This window comes from Fundulus heteroclitus, chromosome 3 (genome assembly GCF_011125445.2).
Source record: "Fundulus heteroclitus isolate FHET01 chromosome 3, MU-UCD_Fhet_4.1, whole genome shotgun sequence".
NCBI classification, from domain to species: Eukaryota; Metazoa; Chordata; class Actinopteri; order Cyprinodontiformes; family Fundulidae; genus Fundulus; species Fundulus heteroclitus.
The window spans coordinates 27,098,613-27,126,546 of NC_046363.1; the positions used below are offsets into that span (position 1 = coordinate 27,098,613).

At 40.0% G+C, this 27,934-nt stretch overlaps 3 protein-coding genes across 7 annotated transcripts in view; 2 read left to right on the top strand and 1 right to left on the bottom strand.

The window, feature by feature from the left end:
• Positions 1–1,423: 1,423 nt before the first annotated feature.
• On the bottom strand, positions 1,424–15,184 carry flcn (folliculin). The gene is made up of 12 exons (XM_012875184.3): positions 14,950–15,184; positions 14,585–14,791; positions 14,333–14,479; positions 12,484–12,705; positions 12,206–12,372; positions 11,985–12,076; positions 6,773–6,936; positions 6,480–6,593; positions 4,917–5,040; positions 4,697–4,819; positions 2,142–2,244; positions 1,424–2,052 (listed from the first exon to the last, which is right to left on the bottom strand). Exons 2-12 carry the CDS (start codon positions 14,789–14,791, stop codon positions 1,845–1,847), a joined length of 1,671 nt encoding a protein of 556 aa, XP_012730638.2. The 5' UTR covers positions 14,950–15,184; the 3' UTR covers positions 1,424–1,844.
• Positions 15,185–15,272: 88 nt separating this feature from the next.
• On the top strand, positions 15,273–26,236 carry leng9 (leukocyte receptor cluster (LRC) member 9). Of its 3 annotated transcripts, none has more exons than XM_036134887.1 (9): positions 15,273–15,467; positions 15,651–15,891; positions 19,533–19,626; positions 21,434–21,570; positions 21,690–22,019; positions 23,304–23,541; positions 23,915–24,038; positions 24,120–24,722; positions 24,766–26,236. In XM_036134887.1, the coding sequence occupies exons 2-9, from the start codon at positions 15,735–15,737 to the stop codon at positions 24,787–24,789; spliced, it is 1,707 nt and encodes a 568-aa protein (XP_035990780.1). In that variant the 5' UTR covers positions 15,273–15,467; positions 15,651–15,734; the 3' UTR covers positions 24,790–26,236. The 3 variants fall into 3 exon arrangements, with proteins under 3 accessions (XP_035990780.1, XP_035990768.1, XP_035990775.1); XM_036134875.1 differs by having other exon boundaries at positions 15,274–15,467; positions 24,120–24,719; positions 24,763–26,236; XM_036134882.1 differs by lacking the exon at positions 15,273–15,467 and having other exon boundaries at positions 15,623–15,891; positions 24,120–24,719; positions 24,763–26,236.
• Positions 26,237–27,193: 957 nt separating this feature from the next.
• Positions 27,194–27,934, top strand: part of ttyh1 (tweety family member 1) — a 35,936-nt gene continuing 35,195 nt past the window's right edge. Inside the window, exon 1 of one of the 3 annotated variants that reach the window (XM_036134852.1) lies at positions 27,194–27,763. The gene's annotated coding sequence lies outside the window, so the exon portion shown is untranslated. The remainder of the gene's footprint in view (positions 27,764–27,934) is intronic. The other 2 variants (XM_036134859.1, XM_036134863.1) reach the window with 2 other exon arrangements.

Sequence of the window (27,934 nt, forward strand, 5' to 3'; positions counted from 1 at the left end):
CAGGGTTACGACACTTCACTTCCAGAACGTGTAAGTCATTCTATGTGCTCTCCACGCCACGGTCACTGCCATAAAAAGAAAAACAGCCTCGCAGACGCGCCTCTTGTGATGCTGAAGTCCAGCGCTGTGAGCAGCTGTCAACATCTTGTCTGTAAAAGTGTTGATCCGAGGCCCCCGGGTCGTTTGAAGCATCCTGTTGCTTCTGATTTTTAGCAACGTGTCATGAAGGAGGTTAATTACTACTGAAAGGAAGGAAGGAAGGAAAATGTTGTTCTACTGCACGCTCTTTCTCATTGCGGGTCAAGGGAGATCGTGGACCGCTTACCGGAGTACCATCTCTGCTGAGGGGAAATGGAAACTAGAGAGCAGCGGCAAACTCGCTTGCAAGCAACAACAAAAAAAAAGCCCCCTTACGAAACTCCCCCCGGCCTCCTCAAGTGGAAACCTCTCGACCTTTACCGTGCGCTATACAATGGCGGTTATAAATATATGGCCCCCGTGTTGTCTTCCTGCTTCATGCAGCACTTGCATGCTGAGAAAATATGCAAGTCATTTTGAAATTATTTTATTTGGACCTCGCAGAGTCAGAGGCTAAATGAAATCCAGATTTGAGTTGTGAGAGGGGAAGCATAATAACGCCAAAGCACGAGTCAACACGTCGCTTCCAGAACCAAAGCGCCGGTCCATCCGGTATTTATAAGCCTGATTTTGGAGCAGAGCGTAATAAGTCCCACGTTGTTTCGTTGATATTTGTACAGAGGTCCAGAACCTGGAAAAGGGGATGAATGGATGATGCCAGTGTGGATGCAAAGACAGATGGACGGATGAAAAGATTGCTGGATGGATGGACAACAACAGCAATAGAACAGGAAATAAAGTCTGGAACTCAACACTCTTTTTTTTTTCTCTTTCCACACTTATCCAGACCCGGAAACTACTAAAGTCAGACTCTGTGGTGATCCAGACGGCGCAGGAACCCTGGTTGCACAATCCTCCCGTAGTTTCAGGTCAAGGAAAACAAATGGAAAAAGTAAAAAAATCTACCCAGTTTAAGCAGAGCCGTATGTTGCCCGGGTTTACCGGCCGAAGTCTGGGGACCCCAGCAAAGCAAGAGACGCTTTGCATTTTTAATTTGTTGTTAAAAGCCCAGAGGATCAGCGCGCGCCTGACGCACTAAGGAGCCAACAATGTGCAGATGTGGTTGGCCCTGCTGGTGCGAGAAACTGTTTTGCAACCATTTCGTACATTTTGGAGAGGTAGAAAACCCTAAAAGTCTTGTCTTACGCCACTTGAGACTAGTTGGCTGACGGCCAAGTAAGTGGGAGCTGGAGGAGAAAGTAATCTCCTCCTCCTCCTTTTACACTTTCTCCCCCTTTTAGTCTCCCCAGTCAACCACCAGATGGAGCCAATCGGAGAAAAAAAAGAGCGTCCGACTGGTAAGTTTATTTCTTCAGGAGGGGATCGGCGTTAATAAAGTGCAAACGCTTTTAGTAATAAGTTAAACTTTACAGAGCAGGTTGATAACAAAAATTCCCTTTAACCAACAAAAAAAAAAAGCCCGCCAGCTTCGTCGAAAACTACTCCGTGCGTTGCTCTGTGCAGGACAATCATCTGAACCGAATACACAATAGATTTCTCATTGCTTAAAAAGACAATAAAGGATGAGCAAAATCACTCCTGTCATCCATTCACAGTGCTCCTTCACTCAACACGGAATCCACACAGTTAACAAACCCACCCATGAAAAGACTCCCTCTTGCTTCGTTTAGCATTTAGATATTATTGCTGTCACTTTTCTTTTCTCCAGATGTCCCACCTCCTCCTCCTCCTCCTTTTTTTTTTTATCACTGGCTGGGGCTCCTCTCCCCTCCTCGCACAGCTGTCATTAAATGACTCTTATAAGTTTTGCTCAGTCCGGTCATCCAGTACTTCAACAGCCTGACGTTGTCTTCCTCGCCGGGCCCCGTGGCACCGAGCAGGGCCAGAACCTTCTGGGTGTCCTCCCTCCCGCGGCCGTCGACTTTGGAGAATTTGAACAGCACTTTGACTTTGCTGAAAGAGGGAGAGGCCCGTGGTGAGAACGCGGAAATCTTTTTTTTTTTCCTCGCCGGCCTACGTGGACCTTGGTCCTTTTTACTCACTTCATCCACTCCTCCTTCAAGCACAGCAGGCAGTGAGACACGACATCCACAGACAAGTTCTCGTTGGACAGGGCCACCTCCAGTTTGTTCAGCAACGTCGGGCCTGAGAAAATAAAACATGGCAAAGATTAAATAAATGTTAGTGTAAGAGCTCGGCATGCAAACGCGACTGCACAGGTTTGCCGTCCGAACTCAAGTTGGGGAAGGCCGGGGAGGGTCACTGACCAGATAATTGCATTCTGATGCGCAGCCAGATACTCCGAGTTTATTTACGCGCTGAGCGGCTTTAGGACTTGCGCAACAAGTCAGGCATAAATCACAATTAATGAGTGGCTGAACATAAACTTGTACCTTCCAAAAAAAAAAAAAAAAAAATAGTAAAAAACAAAGCAACTGGACTTATTTTCCGTCGTTGAAGACGTTTCGCTTTCTCAATTCAAAAGGTCTAGAGTAATGATGAGTACCAAGCTTTATACTCCTGTTCAAACAAAGGCCTTGTAATAGCTTAGATAACATTGAATTTGCATGTTAATTCAATTAACATGCAAATCTTCAACTACGGAAAACAAGTCCAGTTGCTTTGTTTTTTATTTTATTTTTTTGGAATGAACATGACCTGGATGACTGAGAATCTTCACCAGCATAAACTTGTACCGTTAGCAAATCATACCGACTAGATTCCAAAGTACAGAATTACAATTTATTCTAAGGGTAGACTGGAAGGAAGCTAAAGATTTCAGTCAGCTGGTCTTGTCTGGATATTTTAAAGAAAAGATTACAAACTGACTACAACTACCGTCTTAATTTCCTTCTGTTTCTTTAGCATTTTAATGTTAGTTGCTTTTCTCTGCTCTCTCTCTCTCTCTCTCTCTCTCTCTCTCTGGACGATTTTATCTTTCATCCTTGTTCTATCTTCGTTGATGTTATCCTCTCTAGTAAACAAAACAAAACAGGAAGTTTTTTGGCACGACCGGCTCCGACTGCTGATTGGCCGGTTGGAAATCTTTTTCTCTGATCAGTGAAAGCACCGGGCCAAGCTGCTACCAGGTGCCACTGCATTGTTACTGTGAGAACCCTGCTTTCAGTATCGCTAAGGTGTTTACAAACACAGTCAGAAGGAAGCACAGACGTTGCAAAAGGGTTTCCATATTTTCTACAGAGGCTTGTAGGCTGCACTTCAGGCTGCTACTTTCAGACAACAGGAAGGCTGAACGTATTACAGCAAAGTTGCTGTTTTATCCATTTAAGGCATCCAGTTCTGTCAGCCTCAAATGACACATCCTGGATTCAGAAATATTTTGTAAGTCAGCCAACTTCTCTGATCACTAATACAAGATGCTATAAAAACTATTTAAAATTTCAACTCTGTAATCATTTTGTTTCCGTTTAGTAACAGTAGTGAAATCCTGTTTAACTTGGAAGCTGTGTAACACTGCACCCTCGCTGACAAACACACACACAGTGTGACATCTCCTCTGGTTCAATCATAGGTATTAAATTATAGTCATAAGGTTCACTTCTACTGGTTGAGGTGTGCAAAAAATGCATTTTTGCTAGTTAAATATATTGTCCTCTAAAAGAGTAAAGTAATTATTTTTTGGTGGATTTTACTCGTACAGTTAGCTCTGACCCAGGACATGCAGGATTTTACTGGATTTATCGATTTTTCAGAGAGAGATCTTTAACTCTGAGCTTTTTTTGTTGTTGTTTTTTTTTTCGTTCAAACTCTCATAAAGTTTTGCTGTTATGTACATTTTCAGTTTATGCAGGATCCTGTTGATATATACTGATCTGGTTGAGAGATGAGGATCAGGCGGAGTTGGCATCGGCAGGCTTGACAGACAAATGATATAAAGTCAGATTAGCAACCAAATCCAAGATTGGTGCATTTATACCCTCCGGTTGTTTTACAAAGTCATAGTCAATAAATTAAAATATGTATGTACTGATGAGGCTTGCTTGTTAGAATAAAAGTATTTAGTTTAGTTTTATACGTTTATTCCAAGCCAGTAGAAAAATAAATACAGTGCATTATGTAAATATAATGTACTACAGAATACAAATAATAATAAAAAAAAACTTTAGGTTGGTATTTTTCATTATGCCCACATTTCTGTATTAACTTTTTTTATTGGTCTGATGTAATATTATATTTTCTGCGGAAAATCACATAATTAATAGAAATAAAGAGTTGAAAACCTCAGTCTGTGTGTAATTCATGCATCCCATGCGTTTCACTCAATGAACTGAGTTACTGAAATAAATGTAATTTTCAATAAGATCCTTGTTTATTGAATTTGACCGTATATTCAGCTGTATGGTTATCAAAACAACTCTTTGGTTTTATTAAACGATGTAACAAAACATGAGTTTTTTCTTACTTCAGGTGGAGCTCAAACTTTGTTGCTGTGTTTCCTGCATTTTAAAAGCAATCAAAGCTAAATAAAACAATCAATAAAAACAACCAATCAAATAGCGTGACCTCAACAAGCACAGCTCTACTCTGCAGTTAGCTTATAGAAATCCTCTCTGAAGCCTAAAGCACGCAGACTCACCTCTGTCCGTCGGCTGTGTGTTGGCGCTGCTGATGGCGAACTGATAACGTGCGCAGATTTCATCTTCCCCTGCAGCTACACCCTGACAGTTCTTCAAAATGACGTCCACCAGCACTGAGAACTCTGCATGACAAACAGAGCACACACGTCACACAAAGATCCTAAAGGGGCCTGCGCGTACCATTAGGTGTAGCGATGGGATCAGGAGATCGTCTCGTACCTGACGAGCTAACGTGAGCCGGGATAGGAACATCGGGGCTGAGGCCCAGGAAGTTGCATTTGTAGGCCTCTTCGTACTGAGCGCTGTACGGCACAGAGCGCACACAGCCCACTGGCAGCAGAGACTAACAGGGGCACAGAGATTCAGAGAGTAAACAGTGTTGGATTAGAAAGAAGCGACGCCCTTATGTTGATTTTGCTGACCTGGGATTCTATTAGAGATGCTCAGAGAAACCAACTGGTGACCAGGAGTGAACCGGTTAGTTAACTCGCTAATCTTATTTGTTTCAGATCACCGAAATCATCACCTGCCTAAGTACTACAAAGTCGCTGACATCAGTCTGCCGTTAATAAGTGAAGTGGACTCAAAGATAGTTATTTTCAGCATTAGCAGTGAGCTTAAAAATAAAGAGGAAGCACAGGGATACAAGTAGCTACCTAAAAGGAAACGCGTTTATTTTAATTGTTTGTTCAGGCTGCACAAGAGCGAAAGACTTTCAGCTAGTAACGCAGAGTCTGAGCATATTACAGCTAGGGGGCACAATATATTGCAAATTTGTATTTGGTAAAGTCATTAAGAAACCATAACTAAGCAGTTTCAATGCCAATACAGCAGAGGTCGACCAGAAGTAACTTTTCAGTACAACCTTATTGTTGAGATGGAATTATTATTATTTTTTTTACAGTAGCTGGATGGACTACTCATTATCTGGAGTCTATAAACTCAAAATAGAAAGACAAATGCTTTTTAATTACCCTTTTACTTATCTAAAGTCACTTCGTTATGGCAACATTCATCGAAATGATCACATATCCCGCGTTTGACTCAAATTGCGCCGCCTTACTATTGGAGCCATGTCGTCTTTTTCTTTAGAGCTGTCGACCTTTGGATGTAAAGGGGACATGTTGGATTTGTAAATCTAGAGATCCAAGAGTTTCTGGCTCAACTTCACCATCTCCCAAGATTCATGGAGAGGGACAAAGAGCCTGCTGGCAAATCTAGGGGGTTATAAGGTATGGATCTATAGTCTCTAGGAAACTTACAAATATAGTATAATTAGTAAAGCTAATCGTGCTAATCACTTTAATATAATGCTAAAGACAGTTTAAAATGTAAGCTCCATGATAATTAAGTCTTTGTTTAAAAGTAAAAGTCCGTTTTACAGTGACCGCTCTTTTACAGACATGGCATAATGTTGCCTCTGCTCCTAATATAAATAAATTCTGACTTCTTAAATATGCTTTGAATGCTGTTCATATACCTTAACACATCATAGTTCTAATTTATCATATCTATATTATAGTTGTGAAATACAAACCTGAATGTAGTATCAGAAGGTCAAAGCTTTACAGAAACCAACAGTGTCCCACAAAAGTCTTATCGTTGTTGAAACAAATTAATTGGTGTAAAGTCTAATAGGAAATACTGAATATTTTGGGTACATTTAAAATTTTAGGTAAATTATTACATATACATTACAGAAGTAACAATTATTTAACTTTTTCTTACTTTATTGCACTTTATTTAAAGTAAGAGTTAATGGTGTGGGAATGGTTTAAGTACCTTTAGCACAGTAAATGCTGACTGGATGAGTCCAGGGTCTGCACTTCTCCAAATGACCTGATTTCCCATGAGCACGTGCCATGCTAGCTGTCGAAAGTCATTCACCCCGAGGACCTGCAGACACAAACACAAACAGCAGCTCAGAGGCAGCGTATAAAACAGAACAGAAACATGCGACAAACTTCTTTCATATACTTCAGTGTAACATTTCTTTATATTTTTCTGGTTTTTAACAATACAATCAATATAATTCAGGGATCATGAACAGCGAAATGATGACAATGCGCGTTTACCTGTCTCAAATGTCTCAGCGATTTAAATTTTGGACCAGGTAAATCGTCTAATTTTGAAGCTTCGCGCAGGAAGTCGAGGCCCAGTTCGCGCTCTGGTTGGAGCAGCTGCGACTTTGACCCGCCTCCTTCTGCTCCTTCCCAGCAGCTAATTTCCTCCTCTTGCTCTTTGGGAGACAAACAAGGGCATCAAAATGAAAACTTTTTTTCCCCCAAGGATATTTGATACAAAAAGAAAATTGTTTGGGGAATTTTCGCAGGAAATCATTACAGATCGTACGAAGCTAGGATGTGATGTGACTGCGCACATGACTTCACTTTTCTATTTCCAGCATTGCCTTCTCACCTCTTACCTCAGAGTTTCCTCTTTTAACCATCTGCCGAGTCAACAGTGCATCTTGGGAGCATGGTTACTGCCTGCAACCGTTGTTTTCACCTTGGGCTTGTTGGGTTTTTGCACCCACACAACTTTTACTGATATATATCAAACCACAATAACATACGGGGCTTTCCATGGTTACGGGGGCTTTCCGTCATCCTCCATGTTGATGCCAAAACAACAACAAATAAACCTACCTGTGGTCAAGCTACATAATTCTTTAAAGCTTCCTGAGATACTTATGAACTCATTTCCCTCTAATTTCCCCTTAGATTTAAGGATCTACTGTTTTTGTTTAACTCTGAAAAAATGTTTTTGATTTATCCAAAGTGAAACGTGTACAGAATTTATAGTCGCTGAAAATCTGACAACAAGACTGTTTTTTGACAAATAGAGATATTTTTATCGAGCCAACAACAAAGTTCTTGCGGTGATGCTAATGCAGTCATGGGAAAAAAGTAAGTTGGCCTTCTTTCTGTTCCTAGCTTTTTGTGCATGAGGAACAGATAAAAAAAATACAAATTTGCATTTGCTTTGTTTAGGGACACACTCATTAAAATTTTCATTATAGTTTTAATCCCATTTAGTGAATTTTTACTTATACTTTCAATCAAAGTTTTGCTTTTTACTGTATTTTCACACATTTTTCATCCCAGGTTTTGAGGCTCAAATCTAATAGCATTTATAGAGCACATAAAAATCTATCTTAAAAATAATTACATGGTAGTCCTGCTTTCTCGCCTGTATTTTTTTCAAAAATTATTAGACAATATAATGCAGAGGGTGGCTTCCAATTAGGCAGCGTGTCAAAGAGCCAGTATTGTTTAGACTTCTCAAATCAGGACAGTTTCTTTAAAGCACCTTTTGTAATCTTTAATACCTTTTCTCTGCACATAGAGTTCAGAAAACACATGTGCTTCAGTGCTTTGTTTGACCTCAGAACAAAAAAGAAATCATACTCAGTTTAAGGACCACTGGTAAAATTTAAATCTTAAAATGCACTGATCAGGATTTCTCTGGCCAGTTTCTGGTTTTGGCCAGTAGTCTGACTATAACACAGGAAAAAAAAAAAAAAAAAAAAAAAAAAAAAAAAAAATCTGCTCCAGGCCTTTTAATAAAGCCGTAGATATGAATCTAACAGAAAAGTAAAGAAAAGAAACTGCAGCTAAGAATGTTCCATAATTTATCTGTATCTTTTTTTTAATCTTGATACATTTAAAGAATGGAAATGGTGGGAAGTTTTTATTAATTTAAGAAATGGGGGAAAATATTTTTCTGTATTTGACCTGACAATCCTCCCACAGAGCCAATCAACGGGAAATTTGTCGATTTAGATCTCTGGCTGAATGATGCATTGGTATGTACCCTCAGACTTTTAAATGAGTGTATATAGTCTGAAGCATAATACCAATGGCTAATATTTTAAACTAATAAATGCTGTTATTTAAATATGCAGAAATGTTGTTTAAGAAAAATACCATAATAACATTAAGTAAGCATTTGTCAGTTCTTTTCATAATTCTTATCCAAACTAATGAAAAGGATAAATTTCCTTATTTTTCAACACTCTTTTTTTGCGTAAATATTTGTGAATTTCTAGATAAATCTACTAATTCTGAATATTTCAAAGTGGATCATTCATCAAAAAGCTGACTGTTACATAAGGCTAGGAAGCAGTAACTGTTTTTTTCTTTGATGAATCACATTTACAGGGAAAAGTGTCCCAGCTTCCCAGCAGCTTTACTTTTTTTAGAGACATGAATAAATAGTGCTTATGTTTATCCAACGGGTTGCTGCATCAACAGCCCACCCAAAGAAAACCCAACCATCTAACTCAGTTATTCAGTAATAAATGAACTGCTCAGTTCTGAGGCTGCTAAAGAATGCTGACACATACTTTAGCAGAATTTCAGACCTGCTGGCTACACCTGCAGAGTGCCAAGAGCTCCACTATATCCCCTTTCCCATCATTCGTGTTTTTGTTCCTGAAATTTTTGGCACTCAAGTAATTAAGTTATTGTTACCAATGCACTTTCACATGGAAAGAAATTGAAAAAATGAACATTGAAGGAGAAGTTTTGTAATCTGCTGTCAGGCAACATGCATAAGGGCTTCCATTCTAGTACACTGATTGCTATGGTCTCTAAGGAAACTCAGAACGTTTTAAATTAGTAGCCTTTTTGTGATTTAATAAACCAATTTTTTCAGACAGTAACAATCCTTAAGGTGTCTTCTTTAATTTTTTTGAGGCCGTTTTTAAGATTGGATCTTAAAGGAAAATGTATAATTGTTTGAAAAGAGTTGGGATAAAGACAACAATAGGATTTATGTAACCTTAGAAATCATCATCTTAAAATGTGCTGCTTTAAAAAGAAAATAGAGTTGTGATATAATTGGGTCTTTTATGACTTTATCTTTTTGTCAGTTTGCACATGTATGCTTATTCTGTACAAACATCAACATTCGGTTCATGGATATTTCAAGTATAATAAAGTTTTGCAGTGCGGTTCTACTGAAGATCACGAATAGTACACAATGTTATTTTACTTATGTATACAGAACACTGGTTGTTGTTCAGTATTATTATTATTAGATTGACAAAAAACCTTCCATTTATTCCGTTAGTAAAGATAAACCAAAAATATAGATATTTTTTTCAAACCCCACTAAATGATCCTGATTGAGCTAAAGAAAATAACTCATATGTATCTTTTCTCTCACAACTCCCTTACCTGTTGCTACTGCTCAGCCATCTGAAATAAGGCAACTACACATATACAAGATAATAGACATCCGGATTACTAATTTTTGCAATCCGCCATTTTTTTACTTCTTGCAGCGAATTTGTACTCCAAGCTCAAGGATGTGGAAGGTACAAGTAGGTAAGTGAAAAAGTTTGATTGTTGGGTGTATTAACCCACAAAAAAAATAAAAAAAATAAAATCATTACACCTGTCTCCCTGCATTGTACAAAACTGGCCAAACAGGATGGAGTGAAACGCTACGTGACCTGGAGGGGAGGCGGGATGGAAGTGCCTCAATTAGGTTTGAAGAGATAGAACCCAAACGAGTTGCTCTTTGCAATTCCACTTGATACATACCACGACTGAATTATTTAAATGTGAAAAGGAAGGATTTAGAAGCATGATATGTCCCCTTTAAATAAACACAGCAACAGAAAAAGACAAACATAATAATGTACAGGTATGAAACTGAATAAAGTGATAACCACAAATTAAGTGGGTTATCTACGAACGGCGGTGCCTCGCTAATGTATTCATACCCTGGAACCTTTTTCACATTTTGTCTCATCACAACAAAATATATATATATATTTTTTTTAATGAATTTATGTCATAAACACAACACAAACCAGTGCTTAGTTGTGATGAGTCTTTTACAAATAAAAATCTTAAAAGTGTGGAGGGCATTTTTGATTCTGTCTTCTTAATTACTGATTTTTACAACAACCTTTTTAGCTATGTGTACAGCAGCTGAGCACATCTAGAGACTGAAATCTAGATTTAGGCCTAGGCCATTCTAATACAAGTATATAGATAAATTATTCCGCTATAGCTGTGGCCGTATGTTTAGGGTCGATGTCCTGCTGGAAGGTGGACCCTTGGGGCAGTCTCTAACAGGTTTTCTTCCAGCACTACCTATTTTTTCTAGCTCCATCTATCGTCTTTCAGATTTGACTAACTTCCCTCTCCCTTCTGAAGGAAAAGATTCTCACAGCATCATGCAAATTCATTGCAATTTTCCAAAAAAAACATTGTTCTGTGCCGACGCAGACCCAGTTTCAAGACCACCGATCCAATTTAACTGAAAATTGAATTGTATACAAACAAAAAGGATCATAAAATTACTGTTATATTATTTCGGAATCAGTGTGCAATCAGTCAGGATGTGATGGGGGAAATCAAATATATTTGTTTTTATTTATTGCAGATTTATTTACATAGGTGGAACTAATTGAGACACGGGGTCTCATCGTCAAGAGCAACCCTTTTTGAGAACATTGTTTGAATATAAATCAATGTATTAGATTTCTGCCCTTCAGAAATTAAAGAAGAGAAAAAAAAGTCTGGACTAGAAAATCAATATTGTTTTCCAAATTTGATTTTCTTTTTTGCACACTTTTCTAGACCTAGAAAATTAAAGGAAATGATAGACTTTGCAAGACTGCGTAGGAACCCCACCACGACAGGTAAAATATGTGACAAACTTCAGGGGGCATTATTATCTGTTCAACTAACTGTAGGCAATTTTTATAAAATACTGATCATGTGGTCAATATGTTGACGGGTGTCAAAGACTTTGTGATACTGTTAGAATATTATGTCTCCATCAAAAACAACTCATGAACATCCTAATGTACAAACGGACTATGTTACTTCTACTGCCGATGTTTCATCTAACTGTATTTTACTGTTGTCTATGTCTATGATGTAAGCATCCAGCCATTTGGGATCCTGAACGGCGGAGACTATTAAAATTGCACAAAATGCTCAAACCTGCCACTGGACCTCTTTTTATTCATGCTAAACATTGACTAACATGGTGTCTGGAAAAGGGAAGGCATCCGAGTGTTATCATGGTTTCCCAGCTGCAACAACACAGTACTGAGAAATTCAGTGACTCAGACTTTATCAGGAGTGTTTTTAGACTTGGAATAACACCAACGAACACCGAGAATATCTTCGGCGGCCCCAGTTGCCATCCATCATCAAGAGTCCAATGCTTTACCACTTATGCTTCAGCTCAAAACTTGGTCTTTGCATTTTTTTCTTTCTTAAAAACAGAAATGTGTTTGAGTGACGGAAGCGTGTATACCTGTTTGTCTCTCTATAAGCACCAGTGTGTCCTCTGTGGGGGCCCCTTCAAGGAGCTTCTCTGTTAGCCGACTACCACTAGCCTTCAGCAACCTGGAGAAAAAGAGGAGAAACACAGATTAGCATTATTTGAAATACATAAATAAATAAAATTCCCAGTGAGACAGATTATTAGTTATTGTTACTGTATCTAATTATACAGTTATTTCTTTTTTATCTCACCAGCTAAAAGAGCAGTGCAGACTGGCCCAGAGGTTGGGGTGCTGGGTCAGGGAGGTTAGTGACCGAGCCGCATTGCCACTCCTTTGGTGGGGAAAAACTGCAGGGGAGAATACACTGTTCATCCTCAGAGCCCTCTGGGGACAAACTCCTTGTTCACTGTCAAACACCTGTTGATGTGGAGGGAATATAAATATACGTGAGTAGAATGAGGATAATTTGACTCTTTGTTTAAATCGAACAATACTAAAAGGCTTACAGTGTCCGTAATAATGCCCTACCTTTAAAGCTGTGCTTTGCAGACTATGTATGGTGAGCTTGAGGTGGCGTAACAAGAAAGGCCAGGAGTTGATAAGGTAGATCCTGTCCATGGCCACCAAAACAATACTGTACCACCGCTGAAAACCCCTGGCCAGGCTGTCTTTGATAAAGAAGGTGTGCGAGAACACAAACCCATGCTGCTCGTCGCCGAAAAAAATTGGCCCTTCACGCCCTGGACACACCTAAAATTAAATGAAAAAAACCAAACAAAAACAAGAGTGAATACGTTTGGAATCAGAATGGTTGAAAAATACACAAAAAAACTCAATCTGATTTAGTGAAATGACTAAAAGTCTGATTTTCTTTACGTTTTTCCTCCAAAGATTCAGACTATATGGTAATTTGTCAAGGATACTTAATGGAATGGTTCTTTACGTTTCAGAAAATTAGACATAAAAAGTTTTTTTTTTTTTTACAGACTTATTCAGCTCTTAATTTATTTGCTGTCCAGTTCAGACGACTTTTTTTGTCTGATTTCTTAATCCATTTACAACTGATTATAGACTATAAATTCTTCGTGCTTAAAAAGCTCAATTTACAGAATGTTTTGTTGACACATAAAAAACAAGTCAGCAAAGAAGAAATCTGGATCTTTAACCATTATGTTACAAGCAGTATGTCACCCTGACCCAGTTATAGATTATGTATGGGGTAAACAGGGTGTCCGTGTATACCAACATTTTAGGAAGTTGTGTATTCAAAACCACAAACATTTTCCATCATAGGGATCCCACGGTTTAAAGTGCTTTTAATTAAATGTGCCAGAATGTGTTGGAGCAACCAGAGTTTTCTCATAAGCTCTGTTCCATGTCTTTCCACCCTGCACATAGGCTTCACCAGCAAATATCGATATAATCTATGGCACAGTATGACTTTTAACCGATTTCCACTGCTGTATTTCTTTTTGTACGGTTAGGTGGCCAGGCTGGTCAGCAGTGAGGGGGTCCCGCAGGGAACTGTGCAGGAACAGTTCCTTTTCACTCTCTACACTGTAGAGTGCAGAAGGCACGCACCTTTTTTTTGACTCTGTGGTGGCTTTAGCCATCTTCTGTGGCAGCGTCTACAGCTGTGAGGAAGCGGTTAGATAAGCTAATAAGGAGGGCCAGCTCTAACGTGGGATGCCCCCTCGACCCAGTAGAGGAGTCTTGCAAAAACACCATCATTGTTGGAAAGCGTCTCCAACCCTATGCATGAAGCTGTTACAGAACTGAAGAGCCCCTTCAGTGACAGACTGCTGAATCACAAATGCACAAAGGAGGGTTATCGCAGATCTTTCCTCCCAGCAGCTGTTAGACTTTATAATCATCACTGTTCCCGACAAACTCAACAAGCGGTTCACATTCTTGTAGCTATCTGCAGTTTATTATTTCATTTTTTTGTAAGTAGTGTGTTGTTTTTTTTAATGCACCCTACTCAGTTGCACATTTCATTTACTCTGAGTATGCCTTTTTAATATCTGTACACTACACGTATTTCTATTCTATTCTATTACATTAACCGTGAATGTAAATAAGACATCATCTGCCCATTCCTATTTCTTTTTGCATTTTTATTCTTATTTTTCTCTTTTTCCTTTGATCCACTGTATATATGAAGATTCACTGTACATAACTGATGCACCTTTTCTACTTTTGCACCTTCTTTTATGAGCCGATGTGGCAAGTGAATTTCTCCAATGTGAGATCAATAAAGCCCATCTTATCTTATTTAAGGAGTTTTCGTTTTAGGCATGGAGATCTGTTAATTTCTTTGTAAAAGGAAATCCCCGGATATTTCAACACTTGTTGTTTTAAGGTTGTGTTTGTTTACCTCACAGCTGAGACTGCGTACACAGGCCTGCCTGACCACGCTGAAAAGTTGGGGCTGCCTGGGATGCTGATGACTCAAGAAGCGGATCCCCGTTTCATCGTCGATGCTTACAAAGCCAGGATGAGATGCAGGCAGAGACCGACAACCCTGTGAAGGGGCGCAAGGGAGGATTGCAGAACTTTATTTTTTACAAACAACAGGCAGACTAAGAGGCTGGTTTACTCTGGTTCTGGTGACTGTCGGTCCACTCACCTCACACATCTCTCCTCTCTGTGTAGCAGAGCTGTTGGCCCTCATAGTCAGGCCTTCACCCTCCCGGTCACCATCCCTGTCCCCTGGAACTGGAGTCCCCACCTGAGACGAAGGGTCTGGGGACGGAGGGTGTAGGGCTTCGGTGCAGAACAGCGTTCGGGGGCCATGGAGCTCACAGAAATGACACAGAGCCACCAGCGCGTTCATCTGAGAAACACATTTTTAATAGAAACTCCCGAATGAGAGTTTATATTTTGTACAATTTACATCCAGTGGTTTGCTTCCAGCCGGGACGCGACTTTACAGCGTTAACGCGTATCTTAATACGTTGTCATAACAACAAGCTAAACTAAAGGAAGTCTTACCTTAAAGCGCAAGGATCGGCGCTAAACAGCTGCTTCCCAGGACATTCGCAGCTTGAAGCGTTCAAAGATATAAACAAATCAACAGTAGTTAGGTAAACAAAAAGAACTACTCTCAAACATGGTTAAGAAAAACTCATTATTTAGCGAGAGTAAAAAGATATTTCTCAGCACTTCCCCGTTCCTGTTTACGGTGCTGTTAGCAAACAACACAGAGAGAGATCACATGACGTTGAGGTAGCGGCTCGCGCACGCCGACGTACAGTGACGCACGGCTGAGATCTGCAGCGGTTGGTGTCGAGTCAAAACCGTTAAATTACAGTTGAGACTAAATGCAATAATTATTTTTAAATGAGAGTAAATTATCCTAATATATATACAGTTTTTGTCTTTATTGGCAATATTGAATTTTGAGTTATGCATTTGAATTCACTTCGTCGGGGGGAAAAAGAAACTACATTAACCATGATTCCATTCGAGGAAACCCACCGGGTCAAAGACAAAAAAAAGTTACAGCATTGGTATGACTTAATTTGCCTTTTATGGTTTATAAATATATCTTTTTACATTCTACATAGAGTGTTACGTTTTTATTTTTATTTTTTTGCAATGTATTCGCAAACCGGATGGCCAACTTGTAACAGCGGATGGTTGACCAAGGACTTCCGCATTTCTTTTTTCTTTTTTTTTTTTTCTTTTTACAGGTGTCTAGGTAGCAGCCCGAGTTCATTTTAACCCAGTCTGTCTGCAAAAGACTACGTGGAAACCACGGGGCCAGCCAGACACAGATGGCGTCAGATGATCCAAGTGTTTCGTTAGATTCCATGGAGAACCAGGGGGAAGGAGGTGGGAGCGCCTTGACGCCCACCACCCTGTCTGACTCACCGGTTCCAAATGCTGGGTCTGAAACTGACCGGAGCAATGATTCCCGGACAGCAACTGGAGGTAGCAAAATGGTTCTTGGTCTAATACTATTGCTTTATGTTATTTGTAATCTTATTTACTTAAGGCATGGCTGCTTCCCCCCTCAAGAAATCCGTTTGTTCGGTTAATTTCTGTGATAGAGTTGGGTTATTTACTTTAAAAGCCATCATAGGCAGAATCCTAATTCACATTTACCCTTTAGTCTTAGCTCTAAACCGGTTTTCTGTAAGGTGAAGGGTGTGTGTATTAAGTCTACAATGCAAAAGCTAATGCCTTAAGTTATTTCTAGTATCACTAAAGAGTGTGGAGTAGGGAGAATGCTAAGGGATATGATTTAGAACACTTTAAAAATTAAGGTATAACCTGTGCTTCCTCTTAAGGTAGATGATGGTACAGTAGCTGTTCTTGTGTCTCGTTAGAAGAGTTCAAATACAAAACAGCTGACATTATGGCAAATCAGCGTAAAAATAACAAGTAAAAGTTTTCTATTTAAAATATTTCACCTACCAGCAACCAAGATATTAAACTTAAATGTGAGGCTTCTGTAAAGAATGCTCATTTGTATGATCGCATCAGTGCGGCTTGGCATAGAGGCCATCAGCTTGTGGCACTGCTGATGTGCACGGTTAGCAGATCTGACTGACAGTTTCCAGCCTAAACACAACGTAAAAACCCACCCTAAAACTAACAACAAAAGAAAAAGCAAATAAAAGCAAAACACAGGCCAAATCTCAACCGTTCTTGAACTAATGGTAAAAGCATAGAAGCGTACCACACAACTGCACTAAAGGAAAAAAAAAAAAAAAACCCAGAAAACAAACAACATTGTGCAAATAGGCAAACAAATAATCTACCTACACTCAAAGATCCCTCTCCCAATTACGTTGCCCTATTTGTTACGCATTATTGCGTTATTTTATTATTGTATAACTAAGCACATCATGAACATTGTACAATCCAGAGTCCTCGCATGTGTACACATACCGGGCAAATAAAGCTGATTCTGATAGTGACACTTGATTAATCAATGAGTACTAATCACTGTTGACGTCAGGTTTGTCAGATTCTAGACATTTCAAAATAGAGGAACTAATAAAATGAGTATAAGGAAAACTGAATTTTATTCAATTAAAATAAAATTTTCTTGTATAGTGCCAATTCACAACACATGTCATCTCAAGGCACTTTATAAAGTCAAATTCAATCAAATCATAAAGATTGGTCAAAAATGTTTCCTATCTAAATAAACCCAGCAGATTGCATCAAGTCTTGACAAGCAGCATTCACTCCTCCTGAAAGAGCATAGAGCCACAGTGGACAGTTGTTTTTATTGTCAATGGCATTGCAGCAATTCCTCATACTGAGCATGCATGAAGCAACAGTGGAGAGGAAAACTCCCTTTTAACAGGAATAACCTCCAGCAGAACCGGGCTCAGTGTGAGCAGTCATCTGCCTCGACCGACTGGTGATTAGAGAAGACAGAGCAGAGACACAAAAAAGCACAGAAGCACACATTGATTTAGGAATCCTTTCTATGTTATATGGTAATAGCGGATGATCTATCTCCCCTGGATGGTTTCACAGCTAACAGAACACCAGACTAGGAGTACCTACTATGAAGAGAAAAAAAGACAAAGAGAACATAAAGTTAAAAGTTGAAATAACAACAAACAGGGCAAATTTGGAGAACAGTAGGAGAACTCAGCAGAAAGAGAGAAATAGACCCTGATGTCCTCCAGCAGCATAACTACAGAGATAGCTCAGCACAACATAAGCCACTCTAACTATAAGCTTTGTCAAAAAGGAAAGTTTTAAGCCTGGTCTTAAAAGTAGACAGGGTGTCTGCCTCACAAACCAAAAATGGGAGTTGGTTCCACAGGAGAGGAGCCTGATAGCTAAAGGATCTGCCTCCCATTCTACTTTTAGGGACTCTAGCAGACCTGAAGTCTGAGAGCGAAGTGCTCTGTTAGGAACATATGGGGTAATCAGAGCTCTGATTTATGATGGAGCTTGATTATTAAGGGCTTTATACTCACATATTTCTCCGTCGTGAGATCAATAAAGTATCAATTATTATTATACGTGAGAAGGAGAATTTTAAATTATATTCTTGATTTAACAGGAAACCAATGAATTTTTTCATCAGAAATCTTGCTGTGGCGTTTTGGATCAGCTGAAGAATTTGAACTGTATTTTGGGGACTTGATAGTAAAGAATTACAATAGTTGAACCGACAAATGTATGGACTAGTTTTTCAGTGTCACTCTTGGACAGAAGAATATTTATAATTTTGGTATTCGAATGTATGTTTTTTTTGTTTTTTGTTTTTTACTATTTTGCCTCACAATGGCAACTATTTTGATAGAATTTCCCTGTGAATACTTAAAAAAAACCTGTAAAATGTTGTGAAAAGCAGCCCAAATTTTACCAACCCGCATAAAGCCCCAATGTGTTCAAAAGAAGTCCAATTGGACGGAGACCCGCCCAACCTGGCAACACTGCTGTCATGTAGTGGAAACCCAGGTTGCTTTGATGGCAGCCTTTTGGTCATCTGTTTTTGATGACTGATGGATGGTCATCTATTTTAGATTTACATGCCCAATAAAGGTTTTGACATAAAACATTTAAGTGGGTAGTCAACTGGGTGGCCCTTAATGATCCAGACACAGTTTCTCCCGGAACTGCAGGGTCTGCTTTTCGAACTAATTGATTGTGAAAACAAACTCTCCAACTCCCAGTGATTCCCACTTTCACCCTGCTCATGTGGTCAGATCCCCTCATACTGACAAAGGCAGCTGAACTCATGACCCAGCGGGGTTGTGTAGACACATTTTTTAACTTCCTGACAGAATGTTCTGCTGGAAGCAGTTCCTGGAAACGACAAATGAGTCAAGACTCTTATTCCCAGACGGGAAGAAGAGATTTTACTTTCTTCTTAAACATCTGCATCTATTACTTTTTAATTCAGATAAAATTTCTAAAGAACAAGTACAAAAAAAATGTCTGGAATCAGGTCAATGGTTCTGTGCCAGCTGGAGTCATCTCAGTTCTTACGAGACGGACTTTACAGCCATAGTTTAGGTATTTGAGCTATGAGTTACATTCAGTTCTGTCTCAAAATAGAATAACCTCTTGGCTGACTTTTCGCTAATGTGAATTGATTCATTACCACCTGTTACTTGGTTTGTAGTCTAATGTATCGGAAGGAAAATATAATATCCAGACTAAATATAACATAAAGACACGAGACATGACCGCGTGTGTGTTTGTGTGTAGCATATTTCTTTTTCTTTTGCGACTTGGCTTTGTTTTTTTCTTAATGGGATATTAAAAGCAGCACAAATTTCCTTACAGCAGGGATGTCCCCCTCCCGGTCGTGCGAGGGCTGCCGTCCTGCACGTTTTAGATGTATCGCTGCTCCATCACATTTTTATCCAAATGACCAATTTAGTTCCTCAGTATTAAGTCATCAATGTGCCATCAACGCAGAGGCCGGTTAATTCAGCACTCGTTAAGTTAATTTGGATCGAACAAAGACAACTCCTAAAACATGCGGTACACTGGCCCTTGAGGACTGACATTAGACCCCCTGCCCTATAGTGATTTTCAGATTTTACCACACATCTTCACCCTGTCTTCTCTGTTGTTGTTCTAATTCATAGAGTCGGCAGAGCAGAACAAGGATGGATTAAAAGCGTGCCAGTTTTTCCGGATGGGGAAGTGTCACTTCGGAGGCAGATGTCGTTTATCCCACAGGTCTGCTCTCTTCACGTTGTTCTCCATAGTGACACTAAGCGCGATGGAGGTCTCTTTCTGTGTTAGAATTGTTCACTCATCTTCTACATTGTGCTTTTTTTCCCCCACACCAATTGTGTTGTATACAGGTTACCTTTTTGTATATGACACAGTGGGACATATAGGTTTACTTAGAGATGCACGGATGATCTTTAGCTTAATGAACTCTGACCAAACTGGCAAACTGAAATAAATAAGCATCTCCTCCGACCCGTGAACACACCACACCGTAGCGCTTCCAGGTCATACCAACAAGTAAACTCTTTGGATTAGATGCAGTTGACCAGAGGTGTTTCAAACAAAGTTGGAGAAATTATGCAGATGTAGGAAGTTATTTAAAAGGAAACGGGGTTTGTCTACATGTCCAGGCATGTCTACCATTCTTCCTGGCTGTAAAAAAAATGGAGAGAGTGCAAAACGTTCAGCGGATAACAGCAAGGCTAAAAGTAGTACAGCAACATTTCTCTGTTCCATGCTTCCCTGATTTTCTCTGGGTTTTTAAAATGTTGTCTGTCTTTTGGAAATCACAGAGTAAAAAAAAACTAAAAAAAAAACCTCATTGTCTTGTTTACACACAAAGAGGCTATTGTTTTACTGCTCCTAACCATCACTAATCTCTAATATAAGATGCAAAAGGTAGGATGTCAGGTAATTATTTAGTTCTTTAAAATGTCAAAATCTGGTTTTATAGTGTCTGCTCTTTCCTGATCTAATAATGAAGAGCAGCAGAAGGGTTAGAAAGTCTCTAAATTATGTTTCCTTATCTTATGGAATCAGCTAAAGCTGTTGTTGGTCAAACCATTACAACTAGAAATGACTTGCAAAGTCTTGATCAGTATATATTTTTCTAATAGTCCCACAAATCCTTTAGGTCTGAGTAAGGAGAAGAAAAGGCTCTAAACTCTAGTGTACAATATTGTGAATGAGTAGAAAATTCAAACACAGGCTTTATTTTGTTAGGTAAATAAAAACATTTATACAATTTTTGATAATTTTATTCTTAGCTACATTTGTTATTACATGAAAATTGATGAACTCATTGTTACGTGTAGAATTCTGGGAATTATTTTTGCTGTGTTTTTACGTTGAATTTGATTCGAAAATTGGATATTGAACTGCAAGTAGATGCAAATAATTCTGGAATATGCACTGCTCAAAAAAGGTATGCTGGCTATAAACACTGATATGGAATAGGCTATGTGTAAGGAACAAAGGGATGCCAAAAGTTGAAAAGCTGATGCAACAGGATAGTCCAATTTGTTGAAACGTCGTTGCAGCAGCTCAAAACAACTGAAAAATAGTCAAATAAATGGAAAAGGGAAAATGTCTGTGGCCTCCACCGGCAAAACCCTTCCTGTTTTTGGGGATGCCTCCTTGTTGCCCCTGTAGTGCCCCAGTTGTTATTATCATTAACCCTAAAACAGCCGACGCTGATTAACATTAACAACCCCCTTTACCACTTGAACTGATCAGATCAATAATCCAGAACTGTCCTGATATTATTCTCTGATCAAAGAGTTCCTTTAAGTTAGTTTTTTTTTTTTTAGCATTTTTCCCTATTCTTATCAATTAGTTATATTAAATGTGGACCAAAACCATTTTCATTCTTTTTTTTTTTTTTTTTTTTTTTAGGTTTTATTGGGATTTTCCCTTATTTTATGTAAACCTTAAGTGACGTTTTAATATAAGGCTCTTTTTAATGTGTCATGCTTTGTGAGCATATTTTTAGATTGTGTTTCCCCTTTCTGCTCTGGCTCTCATGTGTCAGTGACCCGTCACCGCATGATTCTGCGGTTCCGTCCCCTGACACGGATGACAAACAGAATGAAGAGACGGTAGAAAAACAGAAGAAGAAAAAAGCCACCGTGACCAAATCTGCGAAGCCCAAAGACGACGAGGGGAAAGGTCATTCTTTCTTTATTCATCTTAACGTCGTCATTTGATAATGACATCATTATCTGATCTAAATGTTCTGATCGTTCTCTTCTTGGTCTGCGTGGAAATTATTGAATTCTCTCATGCAGATGTGAACAAAAAGCCCCGCATGCGCACCGCTGATGACGTTATCTCTCGCATCCTTTGGGACACGTCAGTGGATGCTTCAGAGTTTGTGGTGGGCTACGTGGATCGCTTCCTGGGCGTGCTGGAGCGCCCTTTCTGTGACTTCAACTGGGACACCAACCCGTGTGATTGTGACTACACCACCGATCTGGCTCTGCCCAGACACAGGATCCAGTACTTCGCCTACAGGGGGCATCGCGTCTGGGAGCGCCACAGCAGAACTGATAGAGTTTTTGGCTCCACCGGTCAATCTTTGGCTCCCCCCTTTGGAAAGGAGGAAATAAAAGTAAAGGGTAAGACCTTTTCCTGTCTAGGTTTGCATGTAGCAAAAGTAATAGGCCTTTCAAAATGATTCATGCCCTTTTTTGCTTTTCCACATTTTCTCACACTTCTACCAAAAATGAAAACGTATTTATTGGGACCTATTGCTAAAGATGTTCATAAAGTAGTGCACGAGTGTAAAGTTGACTTAAAAAAAATTGAAAGTTTTCAAATCTTGGCAGGCAAAAATCTGAAAAGCACCGCAGGCATTTGGAGGCTTCAGAGGTTCGGTTGAGAACATTGGTGCAGTTTAAAGCCGGGTTAGGTTCTAAATGGATGTACCGAGCTACAGACAACATCATCGGACAATAGCCGCATTAGGCCCTGGGGGATCCATTTCCTCAGCAGGGAAGCTGGTTGATGCTTAATGGGAAGATGAATGGAGCTAAATGCAGTCATATTTAATCAACTGCAATATTACTGAAAAGTTCATTTATGTCAGTAACTCAATTCACCAAGTGAAATGCATAATGTAGATTAATTACTCACAGACTGATGCTTTCAAGCCTTTATTTCTTCTAATTATACTGCTAATAAAAACCTGACTTTTAAAATTAGAATATTGCATCCGACCAATAAAGAAAACAAACGTTTTTAACAAAGAAATGGCGACTTTTTATGAAAAGTATGTTTAATATCTGTTTAAAGGGTGTTGTTTTTTTTCAATAGGTGCTTTTAATCTGACAAATTAGCTTCATTGGAATGCAAATTCTATTTTATTGATTATTTACGACTGTACAGAGCAATACAGGAAGAAAGGTCACAGAAACCCCCCGAGGCTCAGCTTCCAGCTGGACATTGACATACAGCCAGAGAATGGCCCAAACAAAATCAACATCTCAATCCAATATGTACAATCAAGATTTTAAAATCAATGATCAGAGATAGCTGAGTTTAAACTATGTAGCAAATAAGCCGACAATTATATCTGTTTCTATATATGGACAACTGGTAGAGGGATACCACAAAAGACTTGCTTACAACGTATTTACTTAGAGGCTTTACACAAACACCTACCACCCCTCTCAGATTTTTTTTACATGGAAATTATTTAGAAAACCCTTTTATCTTTTTCCTCTATTTTCACTATCCACAGTAGTGCACCACCTTGTGCTGGTCTAACTAATAAAACCCAGTGAAATGCATTAAAGGTTCTTGTTGTAAGCAAATGTGGAGCAAGTCCTTTGAACACTCTTGCAAGACACTTTTCATCTACACAGTCACACTCACTGAAAGAAAATGATCATTTGTTTCAGAGGAAAACAATGCAGAGAACCAAGAGCGACAGCAAGACACCGGTTCTGAAACGGTTCTGAAACCTGTGGCCGGTCAGGATGAGAGCTCACCGGAGGAACGCACCCGTCCCAAAAACGGAAACGAAGACTCGCTGAATGAGATGATTCACAGCTCTGCCTCCGGACACTGTGGAGGAAAGACTTGTGAGGAACAGCAGGAATGTTGCGGATCATGTGTTGCAGAGGAGGCTGTCAACAGGTCTGGTGTTTATTCTTACTGCAGATTTTATCTTTAAACTTATTGCCGACAAATTCCGTCTACGAAAGAACACACATTTCAACAAAAAACGTGTGTTTTACCTCCATCTCAGAGGGATAAAAGGCATAAAAGTACACATTACAAGGCTTCTTGGAAGGTTCACATTAGATCCTTCAGGATTAAGTGAATTATACGGATGCCGTTTTGATATTTGGAGGGCGGCTGATCGTTTGTGGCCAACTTTCCTAAAGCCGGTGAAAGAAATGAATGAATTGCTTTAATTTTTAGATTTCAGACAAGAAGGTTATATTTGAGTTATTTTAATAAAGCAAACCGTTCTGGGTTCATTCTACATTCCCGGTTTTTCATTTAGACTCCAGCTGTCATCTGAGGAGAGTTCATCTTTTCAAGACAAGGACCAGGATGCAAGAGAGGAAGGAGAGGAGAGTCGTTGTGAAGAATTTGAAGAAAGCTTGGCAGGCAACGAAGACACACAGGTGCGCATGGCACCTCTGGCTTTGACAGACATCATTGCAACGACGGTTTATATTTATCACAGTTCTGATGTTTCGCCTCAGGATCCACCTCTGAAGTTGGCGGAGGAGAAGTGTGGCGTACGGCCTCCTAAGAAACAGCCCACCCACTTCGTCTCCTTCCGGGCCAACACTCCTGCTATCCTCTCCTGCTTCCAGCAGCTGCAGGAGGAGCTCATCGCCCTCCTTCCCTCCTCCGCCCCCCACTGGCAGACCGCCTCCAGGCTCCACGTCACCCTGTGCCTCTTGGTGCTGCGCGGTCCGGCCGAGGTGGCGGCCGCGGCGGAGATCCTCCGGCGGTTCGCCCAGCTGGATCGCAACCCGCCCGTCGTCTTGACCTTCCCCGCCAAGCTGAAGCATTTCAGCGGCAAGGTGCTTTACCTGAGCCCCCAGCCTCAGCTGCGCCTCCACCAGCTGAACTGCGGCCTGCAGGAGGCCTACAGGAAGGAGGGCTGGCTACACAGGAGCTCCTACAACCCGCGGTACCACCTCACCCTGGCCAAGGTAGAACGCAGTGTGGAGGAGAGGATTTTTGAAGGAGTGGGAGAGCTGAAGGTGGGGAAGGGCCTGAACTTTGGCCGGCTGCCGGTTAACACCTTACACCTTTGTAGCGTCGGCGGCTCAGGACTGAATGATTTTTATGAGATCCTTTGCACTGTGTCTCTTCGCTAACGGAGAATTTTATGAGATCCTTTGCACTGTGTCTCTTCGCTAACGGAGAAGTAGCTCTCATCACTTGCACTACATCACACGAATGACTTGACGTTAACCACATATATGAATAACTAGTGCTGCTGGATGGTATTAAACAGCACATGGCTTGGTGCAATAGGTTGTTTACACTCTGAGGAATTGATTTCTTAAAAAAAAAAAATCAGACTTTTTTGTTTTTTTTTAATCTGAAGCTAAATCAGAGTTTATAGCAATTATGCTAAGCAATACATTTTTTAAAATGTAAACAGAGACAGTTCTCAAACATAAATTATACCTGACTGTTATTCATATTTTTTCTTAATTTACACACTTTGATATTTTGGGGTCTGGGGTCATTCAGGACTCCAACTGTGTCCCCTGGAAATAAATAATTTTTTAAAAAGATCACCAAAGAAATATTTATTTTACCCATATATACAATTAATAACTTCATTCCTCACCACACATATCCAATTTTAATTGTACTGAAGGCATTTTAAAAACTGGATAAAAAGAAATCGGAGCCAATGGCATAAACATTGCTGAAGGGATGCAGATTGTTCTGTTTAGTTTTAACTTAAATTAAAAACAAAATACACATAAAACAGGAAACTTTCACCCAAAACACAAAACCTGGCTAAATTGTTTGTAGCAAAGATGTAGAAAAAATTTTTAAATTTTAATTTAAACTAAACATGTAGATTTTATTGACAGTTTGAAAAAGTTACAGAAACTAATTTTTATTGAAGTGAATGCAACAAAACAGAACATTCTGGAAGCAGTAATGCCTTATTTGAATCCTTTACTTTTGCGAAACCAACATGAATTATTTATCTCAAATTAAAGCTAGAATCAGTTGTTGGACTTTTAAAAGGCTTGTGCACGGTTCTCAAGACAGAAGCAGTTCCACTGAATTGTTGGAAATTTGATTAGACATTTGAGCACAAATAGGAGTCTATTTGTAGTAATGATGATTTATTAAGTTGTATGAGAATGGAGCATTTAATTTTATGACAGGCCTTTTTTTTTATCACAATTTAACTGAATTTAATTGGTATAAAGCTAATCGGATTGAAAAAAAACTAACCAATCAATAGGCAATCAGATATCAACATAACATGGTCTCCGTCTAAACTGAAATGAGCTGTTTGTCATTTTTCTTCTGCCTTTTCTGCCTTATTGGGGTCAACATTGGCCTTTTTTTTTAACTTTTATCATCAAACACTTTTTTTTAAACACTTTTTGAAACACTGAAATAAATTGCTGCTAAGTAATAGACATTTGTCTTTTTTTTCTCTTTGCTGTAAAGCTTTAAATAACTAGGATTGTTCTCTGCAGCCTTTCATGATTAATTCAGCCATGAATATTGTATGTACTGTGTTTCACAAGAACGATCACTTTGTATTCTTCTACCAATTTATTACAGCGGCTGGTTTGCTTTTCCAATTAAACGTTAAATGGAGGATTTTAAGAGCTGGGAGTGGTGATTTTTACTCTTATCAGTGGTGTGATGGATGCTGCTTTGCTCGTTCCTCAAGCTGAAATCTTGCTCACACATAATGAAACTGTTCGTTTTCACCCCCATTTTCCTCGCAGATGCACTTCCATCATATACACTATCCATAGGATGAGTGAGTGTGTGACTATGCACACTGGTCCTCCACTGTTTGCTCCCTTTGCTTGTATTATCTCCCTTCCCCCACTCTCTTTCAGTGACACAGAAAAACCAACGCCGCCCCCTCCCTCTCCTCTCGCTCCGTGCCTCTGCCCCCTTTCCTCCAATAGAAGACAAACACTTTTACTCATTTTTTTTTTCTTCTTCTTCTTCTTCATTCTTTCTTGTTGCAGTTCACCTCTACGTCTCTTCTTCACTTTTCTCGCTCCAGTCCCTCAGAGGGCATCTCTCTGAGCGTGCACTCGTCACATCAGTCTGCGTCGTTACACGTCGCCCGCCGCCTCCTTGTCAGTAAAATCGGTGTTGATGCTGTCCAGCAGCCTCCACTGGAAGCTGTCTTTGCCTACAAATCCATTGCACGCTGCTCTGCCCCTTTCTGTTCATTGTTAGTGGCTCCATCTCTCTCACCCTCCCTCCTCTCTCTCTCTCAGCATCCCTCCCTGGGAGCCTGCATTTTTATTCTCCTCAGGATTTTGTGTTCCCTGCATCACCCCCTCCTCCTTCTCCCCAAATTCATCTCTGTGCCTGATCGTGATTCTAACTCCACTTTGAGGGCATCTTTTACCCCTTTAGTTTTCATATGAGCACAATTTTTGCATCCACGGGTCTGAGTGGTGTACTGAAGCTCCCCCCCCTTATTCAGTTGGTGCCCCTCAGTTTGGGGACACTTTCACATTTTTACAGTTTGCCTCGTTAACCTGGTCTGGATTCACTCTGGTGGTGCGAGCAGAGACTGGCTGGTCTGATGGGAGAGCTGTGGGGGTCGGCGTTATAAGTGAGCTTGTGGAAGCCAGGCGAATTAGGGGTTAGACCCCACTAATCCGCGTTAACAGATTAATTATCTCGGAGCAACATCGTGTCACTGCAGCGTTTTGAACTCACTTGGGCGGTCATCGACGAAGGACTACAATGCAACGATAAAGAGTCCCTCAGGGGTGTCTCCTCAATCCTAATCCCCTCCCTCCCCTCCCTTTCTCTCTCTCTCTCTCTCTCTTTCTCTCTTTCGCTAACCCGTGGTGGCCGAGAGCTCCTCGCCCATCCATCAACACAAGCACCTATCCACTATCACCAGACAACCACATAATTATCGACCATTTAATTTATTTCGGGCAGCTCGTCACAGTTACCCCCCCCTCGTTTTTATCCCGTCTTACGTTGGCATGTCTCTGAGCCGTTTCTTTGAGGATGATGAATTTTCAAGCGCGCCCAGCGTTGACGGCAGGCACTATAGCTCTCTGAGTGGGTAAATATTTCACCGACGGCCGGCAAAGAGAGAGAAGACAGAAGGAGACAGGGAAAAACTCCCCAACAGCCGACAGAGGTAAGAAACCGATCCCCCCCCCTCTTGTCGCCATATCTTAATTGCTGCTGTTGATGCAGGGAATTAGAATCACTGCGATGATACATAAGACGATGTAGATATGTATTTAGTAACACTAGCATTTTTGTGAAAGGGGTTTTTCTGGTTAATGCAATTTTCTCAGTCTTTGAG

Coding starts and splice junctions, on each gene's coding strand:
- leng9 (XM_036134887.1), top strand. CDS start 15,735: ATGGCGTCAGATGATCCAAGTGTTTCGTTAGATTCCATGGAGAACCAG. Junction 15,892..19,532: donor TTCCCGGACAGCAACTGGAG/GTAGCAAAATGG, acceptor TCTAATTCATAG/AGTCGGCAGAGCAGAACAAG. Junction 22,020..23,303: donor GGAGGAAATAAAAGTAAAGG/GTAAGACCTTTT, acceptor CATTTGTTTCAG/AGGAAAACAATGCAGAGAAC.
- flcn (XM_012875184.3), bottom strand. CDS start 14,791: ATGAACGCGCTGGTGGCTCTGTGTCATTTCTGTGAGCTCCATGGCCCC. Junction 12,706..14,332: donor TACGCAGTCTCAGCTGTGAG/GTAAACAAACAC, acceptor ATTTAATTTTAG/GTGTGTCCAGGGCGTGAAGG. Junction 12,373..12,483: donor TGCAAAGCACAGCTTTAAAG/GTAGGGCATTAT, acceptor CCACATCAACAG/GTGTTTGACAGTGAACAAGG.